Genomic DNA, 9,017 nt, shown 5'->3' with positions numbered 1-9,017 from the left:
GGAGCTCCTACCAAACCCTAACAGGCTGACAGAACTAATCACAGAATCTATGAAGACTGAAGAGTGTCTTACTCAGCTCTTAGTCCATCTGCCTGTAATTTTGGTGTTAGAGCAAGAACTCCATCCAGACCCGTATTACAATCTTCTGACAGTGCAGCTGTTAAGTTGTTGAACACCCTGGATTCCATAAATATCGTTGTGCAGCCATATCAGAATTTTGTCTTAAATTAAGATTTTGAGTATGGTGTAGTTTGTTTGGTTGTTATTTTAATGCTTGAGTATCAGATTCTGTGTGGCTTCTCTAGCTCAAGTGGTTGCTGTTTGTTTAGCTCCAAGTCCTCCTTGTGATTTCTACTCATCACCTCTTAGTATGGTGATAACTGGTTTCCTTTTACTTTTTAATCTTGCTTTTCTCGTTTCATTACTTTGTCTTTTGTCAGGGATGCAGCTTTCACTATGAATCCCATAGAATCTTCATTGCAAGTCTGTGGGATAATTGCTTGCTATGAAGAGTATTTCTGTTATCTTGGCTGAAGGAATAGATTAAAGGTGTTTCATGCTGCTGCATAGTGTAGGATAGTCCTGAAGTTTCACCTTAATGTGACCTTGATTTTTAATTAAACCAGCTGACTAATCTGTTTCTGACATAAGCAACTTAACAGTGTATCTCTGCTTGGTTACAGGGAAGCAGTTGCCTTGTCCCTTTTGTAATTGCAGCCAGGCACTCTGAAAGATTAATGGTTTTCCTTAATGCGCTGTTTAATATTTTCATTCTAGAGTTTATACTAATAGTGGCTAATGTACTGTCTTGTAATCAGACTTTGGTTGTGGCTGTGATTTCTTTCACCTCAAGAAGATACTGATAGCTGACACAGAATGAGTAACTATTGTATTTGGTGTCTGTGGCTGCTGACAATGGTGGTTTGTTGTGGCTTGCAAGAGTTTTAGAACACACGGAAGTTAGACTCCTTTGGTGTCTTTTCTCACTGAGCACAATTTTAAATCGTCGTAATCATTATAGAGGATTGGATTTCTTGGAGGTGTGTGTACCTATCAATGATGACAGTTATGTAAAGCAGGCAGAGTTTGACACACTATTGGTGTAAGACTTGATGTGAAAATTTAACTTTTAATTCAGAATATGTCAGGCAAACCTGAGCCTGGTCAAGACTTCGTGCGAGAACTTCTGTCTTTAGGTCATTCTCTACCTGGTCTTTACTAATGCTGTTTTAAAAAATTTTACGAAGTTCCTTGATGTGACTTGCCAAATAGCAATAGTAATACTTGTCAAAGCTCACAGCTAGGTGCTGTGGTTGAGAAAAGTCTGTGCATGCATATAGTCTTCAGGATTTTTATTTAAAATAATAAATACTTTCTTCCCTCCTCTCAGAGAAGTTGCTGGCCCTTGAAATGCAATGCTGTGCAAGTGAAAATAGTTTTATAGTCTTTAGAAGTTGGTGAATATTTAGAACCTATAGTGTAGGTAAAGTTGTAAAACTGTTTGAAATATATGTTCATTGGGTAGCTTCCTGGTTTATAAAGCTGCTGAATTCTAAAGGATTTGTTTGTTTGTGTATCAAGATACTCATAGTTGTGGAGCATTAGAAGTAATGCTTCTTTAGGAGAACTGAAGTGTGAGCATAGAACCAAGATTAAAAAGCGTATGGTGGCAGTCTCGTTTTGGCACTCAAAGTCAGTTGATTAAAATGAGTTTTAGTTTCTGATGAGCCAAGCAAACCCCTCTCTTCTGGAAAGTGCTGTTTCTGTCCTAACTAGCACAGACCACGATATAGTGTCTAATGGCCATCAGTCAGACTGAGAGTCTTGGCCTTGTGGTGCAGTAACTTCAGCTTGAAACTGCTTTATATTTGAAAGCCGTGTCTCTTACTTTGCTTATCCTTGTGTCTGTGGGAATATTAGTAGCTTTGAAGGTCTGGAATAGAACCATGTGTAAACGAGTTGGCACAAAGGAACTTTGAGCATCCTTATTTCTTGTCCAAATCAGTGCTTCATGCAGAAAATGCAAACAAGTGGCAAAATGCTGATGAATATTAGCTTCCAGTGCTGATTAGGGTCACTGTAAATTTTAATTTTCTTATACTGTAAACTAACCCTTTCTTTATAGAACAACCAGATCTCACTTTCAGCACATTTCAGAAGTTATACCAAGTTACTTATGCCTTTGGTTGAAGAACCTAACATAATCTGGTCCACTATAAATTAAATGTCTAGGCTTTTCTGTTTTCATTCTTCTGCCTGACCCTGTAGCTTAGAAAAAGCTCAGTGAAGAGAAGCCAAACTGTTGCCTGAACTTAAATTCTTACTCAGTTCAGGTCAATTCAGGTAAACTTACCTTTTAACACTGTTTGAAGATTGATTTTGTTTTCAGCTCCCTCCAGTTATTAGTTTAATAGATCAATAGCACAGCTGGTTTCTAGAGGGATTACAGTACCTTGTTTTGTAGAAAAGCTGAACACTGTGGGAGTTAAGGGGTGGATGATTTACTGCATAGCCTCTACGTCATTTTTATGTCTTACTGTGGTGTAAGCAGGTTTGTCATCAATTTCTTACAGTGTCAGTGTTGCAGCAAGCCAGTCAGTATAATTGGAATGTCTGAATGCCTTCGGCTGACCAACTTCTTTAATGAGTCTCATATATCTTGTGAATGCAGATCTATTCCATGCTATATAGCTATACTATAAGCTGTCTCTTAAAATGCAGATTTTGTAATACCAATACTCTGATTTTGCATAAGTCGAAATAGTGTACTCTCAACCTGAAAAGGTTTGCTAGGTGTGTTGATGGATGTAGCTGGAAGGAGAGATAAAGAAATTAAGATTAATATCTCTGTATAAGCTTTGATCTTGTTGCATTGTCAAGGAAATCTGCTTTATTCCTCTGAGCTGATTGAAGGTTGACTGTAATTACTTTCTGTTGCAGATGAGCCAACACGTTCCTTGAGTGGTCTTATCTTGAAGAATAATGTGAAAGCACATTTTCACAACTTTCCAAATGGAGTAACTGACTTCATTAAAAGTGAATGTCTGAACAACATTGGTGATTCTTCCCCCTTAATTAGAGCTACTGTAGGTAAGTTTGCTCTTACTGCTGTCTTCTGCATACTGAAAATGTTTCTGATATGGGTGAGAACTGCACTAGTGACATGAAGAGTTATTCAACTCCTAAAACTGTTTGCTTCTAATAATTGTCAGAACTTCACTGTTTTAATGATACGTTTTTTACTGTGCATATAAAAATGTCACACTTGTGATTCTTGTTATCTCAGAAGTGATACAGCAATTCAGTGTTTCTTGAAATGTAAATGAAAATAGGTTTGTTTGAATCTACTAAAACTGAGCTTGCTGCCAGGTTCTATAACCTAAAAACAGGAATGAGGTAAAGGTCTGACTTAAAAACTATTTCAGTATTCTGGTTGCATCAATGAAACATTTCTGTTAGCTGATTTTCTGCACCCCACCCTCCATAAGCACACATGCATATCCCTTAAAGGAGTCATCATACTGTGTGTAAGGCATTCACATAAGGAGCTTTGTTTTCAAATACCTCCTGTCAGAAAACAGTGGATAAAGTGTGGTGTACAGAACATCATAGAATCATAGTTTGGGTTGAAAGAGACCTTAAAGATCATGCAGTTCCATTAGAAGTTGGATTGCTTTTGTGTCTTCTCTTTGAGAATGTGATTTCCTCCAATTACAGCATTCATTGGCCATTCAAAAACCAGAAAAATGTAAAATGTGGATTTGAGTAGAGAAAATGGGGATGGGTGTCAGTTCCAGCTTGTATCAGCTGACTCTTGTAAAAAAACCCACCATTTATTGTTCGTTTAGAATCCTTTGCTTTTTCTGAATATAGACAGTCAGTTTATGGACTACAGACTACAGAAAAATACTCATCTCTTAGCTTTTTCCTGCTGTCTTGTCACTTGCAGAGCTGCTTTACTATGGATTTTATAAATGTCCCATATTCTTAATGGCAGTAGAAAACAAGTCTTTGAGTGGCAGTTACTTTTTTGACTTCAGGTTGTAGACAGGTCACAGTTACTTGTTTGTTCATAGGATTTTTCAGCAGACCTGACTAAAGATGTATTCCAGCTCAGATTGCTGTTCAGATTGCAGCCTTAGGGTTGTTTGGTGATGATCTATGGAGTGTTTTGTTGGGGGAGGTGAAGGAGAGTCATTTGTTTTCAGGCAGTTATTCTTTGATTTCTCCTGGTACAAAATGCTTCTGGATTTGTAGCTCAATTGCTGTCCAGCCTTAAGTGATCCTTGCAGGGATTATTCAGCATGTATGAACTCTGAAATGAGTAGCAACTGATGAACTGTGAGCCTGCATAAGGGTTGCTGTTTAGCGTTTACTTTGCACCCTGGTGTTCGAATTGCTGGATCCTTGTAACCATCTGACTTAATAGTGATGTTGGTCCAGTACTCCCTGGTTTCTTAGTACTAGCTGGGTGTAAATGCATTACTACCTGCCTAGACTGCCTTCTTAGCATGAGTTGGCACATCCAGGTTAGAGCTGCTCTTTTTGATGAGTGTGTGTTTTGCAGTTCAAGCACTGTCAATTTAATGAGCCAGGTGCAATTAAGATCTCTGGAATTCCGAGAGCAAGATGAGCAAGTACATCAAAATAGCATCAGAGAATATTTAATGCAGTATTCACTCTCCTTTGTGGCCTGTAGCATCTAACCAGACAAAGGCTGATACCTTTTGGCCAAGATGGAGGCAAACTGATTAATCCCATCCTCAGAAGTCACCTTGCTCAGGAGAATGAACGTGGTAATCAAATTGATTTTAGAACTGTGACTTGAGACCAAATGCTAACTGCACATTGTTGTACCCTTACTTAGCTTATCCTTATCTGAATTCTCAAACTAGTAACAATGTGTAACTTCTCTGTGCAGTGAGGTACATGTTTCAAAACCCCATGTGCTGATCTTGAAATACAGATTCAAGTGGCATTTCTTGAGGACCCACGAGCTGATGTCCTATGATATGGAATATGCCTTTAGTCATATTTGGGGTCACCTGTCCAGGCTGTGTCTCCTGCCAACCTGCCATACACCCCCAGCCTCCATGCTAGTGTGGTGGTATGAAAAGCAGCAAAAGTCTTGGCTCTGTGTAATCTCTGCTCAGCAACAACAAAACCGTCTCTGCATTATCAACCCTGTGTTCAGCACAAATCCAAAACACAGCTGCATACTAGCTACTGTGAAGAAAACTAACTCTACCCCACGTCAAAACCAGCACATTAGCCCAGCTGCTATATTAGCTAGATTTCACACTTGTCAAGGGAAGTATCAAGAGATTCTGTAACACTGTTCTGAAATTAATTACAAATCTAAGACCATCTTTACAAAGACTTTCAGATTTCCAACCTTGCAGCTTAGTTTGTTGGTGAGAAGGAAATGCTGTTTTAGCTGTCAGACTAGCCCAAATCCGTTAAAAAGCTGCAAGCTACTAAATTGATTATATTTTCACATTGATTATTTTTCTGATGTCCATGTTTCTGTGTCTGAAGTGTTGCAGAGAAAGCCACAAAGGTGTCTTTGTTTTCTCTGGTGTCTTCTGTTCCCTGCTGCCCAAAGGCAGAAGTTGTGTAGGCAAAAAAATTCACATTTGGAAGAAGGTGCTCATTGGAAGCCCATGTAGATTGCTTTTAGCATGAACATAATTGCCTGAAACTTTTATTTCTGTATTACTAAAAATTTTAATGTGGTTATTTCCTGACTTAAAACCTTTTGCAAGGTGTCAGATGCTATAGCAGCTGCCTTTCTGTGGTCCTGATAGTCTGATATTTTTCTCTTTTTGCTTTGTCCCTACAAACGTGTCTCTTTTAAGATTTCAAAAACTCTGGTACAGTGTTAAATGGCTTCTCCATAGACCTGTACAGGAGGTTCATAATGACACATATGATCTGAACTGCATACATCTCTGTTGCATGGGCCAGTGGTCTTGTGTCACTTCTTGCCTATGCATCTGGAAGTATTGCCTCCTAGTTTATCCTGTTGCTGTCTGGGATAAGCCTCTTGGAAGAACACTGAAAGTAGCTCTCAAATGGTCTTTCTTTCAGCTGTGAAATCACAGAATCATAGAATCAACCGGGTTGGAAAAGACCTCCAAGATCATCCAGTCCAACCCTACTGTCATTACTAGACCATGGCACTAAGTGCCACATCCAGTCTCATCTTGAAAACCTCCAGGGATGGTGAATCCACCACCTCTCTGGGCAGCACATTCCAATGCCTGACAACTCTCTCTCTCTAAAAAATCTCTTCCTAATATCCAACCTAACCCTCCCCTGGCAGAGCTTGAGTCTGTGCCCTCTTGTCCAAATGCTGGTTGCCTGGGAAAAGAGACCAACCCCCACCTGACTCCAACCTCCTGTCAGGAACTTGTAGAGGGTACAAATCTTGCACATACTGCAAATATAGCCAGACCATTTGTCATCCTCTGATACCACTTCTAGGACTTGAAAAGATCTTCAACCAGCTCTTTTTCTGAAACTACGTACACCTTTGAGACTTGTAATACGATTTCTGTCACATGTTAGCACAGAGAAGGTCCAGGAATTTCACCTTAGGTTTGTTTCTGAACCTGCTTTAAGTCTGCATACTAACTTGTGCCAGATCTAAGTTAGGATGACAATTTTGCTGATTAAGTACTTTGACTAGGTGGCAAGAAAGTTGATTTATTTAGTTATTTTTGTAAAAATTAAAAAAATGGTGGATCATTATGATCTAGCATCAGTAAAATCAGTGTTTTCTATTAATGCATCAGGTACTCTTTACAGGACTGTAATAAGATCCAGGGCAAATGCAGTCTTTAAGACTCCATAGATCTCCATAGGCTTTTGGGAATGTTTTCTATTCAGTAGCAGTTATGAAAAGAACTGGATTCAAACTACTTCTGGAGCTGTAAAATTGTGTTTTACCTCTGTCTTAATATTTGTCCTTTGCCTTTGTGGGTTCTTCAGCCTATTGCATCAAAGGAAACGTGATGCAAAATATCCTCTAGTTACTGTGTGTCTTGTCTGGTATGTCCTTTGCTCTGTAATGATATCCTTGTGTATTTAACAAGAATTTAAATATTTTATTCCAATGGAAAATGATACATTGTGATTAGCTCAATGAAAAAGCTTGGGAAGCTTTTTCCATCACTTTTCACTTGGGAGGTTGGTAGTTGTAGTAGTAATAAGTTCTTCTGTGTTCATACTCATTAGAAGTAACTGCCAGTAGAAAACAGGCTGTGGTACCTGTTTCACTTTGTGTGATGCCTAAATGGACTCATACAAACTCAGTCCTGGTTTATAAGCAGCATTCCCTGTTCCTGTCACCTGATTATTTTTTTCTGTATGTGCTGAAAACAGAATTAGTGACTCTTTGGGCTGTCCTGTCTGTTTGCTGCAACTCACAGCTGATCACTGGATGACCTGGCCATAGTGTTTAAGCTCTTACTCTAGGTGTCTTGGCTGTAGAATGTGTCCTTAATGCTTTGTGTAAACAATGTGTGAACACATACCTGATCACTGGGTTGTAAGTTTGTTGAATGACAGATTCCCACATTCATGCTTTTGTATCTTCATAAAGAAGAGGTGACTTAAGGTAGATACTCTGTATTTATTGAAGGTCCAAATTTGTTTGGAGTTATTGTTTCCTTAAGTGAAATTACTCTTGCTTGATATCTAATGTCTGAGCCCTTCATGGTAGCTGGAAGAATCAACCCACCTTTGCTTTTCAAAGCCTTTCAAATTACTTTTGCAGTTAAATTTACTTCCTCTTTTTATGCCGGTTCTTAACAAACCAAGAAATTTCTTAACTCTTTAGATATTTGAGAGGAGAAAAATAAGAAAAATTGATACGAAACATTTGAAAGTATGTGAGATCTCATTACCTTCATTCTTCTGTTTCCTTTAGGCATTCTGATAACAACCATTGCCTCAAAAGGGGAATTACAGAACTGGCCTGAACTCTTGCCAAAGCTTTGCAGCCTGTTGGATTCTGAAGATTACAATACCTGTGAGGTATGGAGATGTATGGAAAATTGAAGATTTTCCCCTGAATTTGATTACTTTTATCTCTCTTCAGACACACACACAAATATGTGTAGTATTGTGTGCATGTCTCTGTGTTTGTACATGCTCATGTGTTCTTCTCGGAGAACAGTGGCTCAGATTTGATTGTTTTTCTTCTACCTGCAGTCCCTGTTCTTACTGTTTATTCAAGTGAATTTGTTGTCTTTGCATAAAAGCAGAAGAAGATTGCAGGTGGATAGTTGTAGTATCTCAGCTGAGAAGTGTCCTGAAGTTAGCACTCTCTCATGCCTAATCTTTTAGGCATCATTAGCATCATTAAGCTGACGCTGACTTTTCTGTTACTTAAAAGTAGTGTTCATTCTTCTTGTAGCATAATCTGGAAAAGTAATCTGTCATTGCTATATCAAGGTGCAATAAACTGTTTTTTTCAGTGTGTATGAAGAAAAATGAGTAACTGCTGTTTCAAACTATGAGGGGAAAAAAGCCATGTCTGATGTAAAAACATAAAATGTGTGATCACACCATTTGAATTAGCTGGTACTGTATCTGTGAAAGTGCGTGAAGCATTTTGTGTAAAGTGATCCTCAGAGATGACTAATGGTCCAACATGTCATGCTGTCGTGTAGTGTTCTAGTGCTGCCTTCTCAAGAAAAGCAAAAACCACTTGAAAATGAAACTCAAATTGACCAGCATTTCTGTTTTGTCCCATAACAAATCATGAAAGGAAATACAATTATGTATGTAATTAAATTGGATACTTCTGCCCCACTCTCCTAATTTCTTAAATAAGAACTAGCTTTAAAGCATTTTGGTAAATACGATCGAATAGATGAGCATTTAATGCTAAAACTAAAATTACCACTTATCCATTACTGACTCACCCAGCTTGAGAGCTGGCAGATGCTGTTTAAATAAAAAGCCTTTAAGGATGTTTCAATTTAATCCATATTTAGTTAGATGCATTT

The 9,017-nt window shown here is 38.4% G+C and overlaps 1 protein-coding gene across 1 annotated transcript in view; it reads left to right on the top strand.

Moving 5' to 3' along the window:
- Positions 1-2,940: 2,940 nt before the first annotated feature.
- The window catches only part of LOC103802700 (transportin-1), a gene marked incomplete at both ends in the record, with an annotated part of 21,761 nt that continues 15,684 nt past the window's right edge, over positions 2,941-9,017 (top strand). The window contains 2 exons of the mRNA XM_009075219.1: positions 2,941-3,090; positions 7,934-8,040. Coding sequence (XP_009073467.1) covers positions 2,941-3,090; positions 7,934-8,040 — 257 coding nt within the window. The remainder of the gene's footprint in view (positions 3,091-7,933; positions 8,041-9,017) is intronic.

This window comes from Acanthisitta chloris, unplaced genomic scaffold, assembly GCF_000695815.1.
Source record: "Acanthisitta chloris isolate BGI_N310 unplaced genomic scaffold, ASM69581v1 scaffold5105, whole genome shotgun sequence".
Taxonomy (NCBI): domain Eukaryota; kingdom Metazoa; phylum Chordata; class Aves; order Passeriformes; family Acanthisittidae; genus Acanthisitta; species Acanthisitta chloris.
Note: the sequence above shows the minus strand (reverse complement) of the source record. Positions and strands in the feature narration are given on the sequence as shown.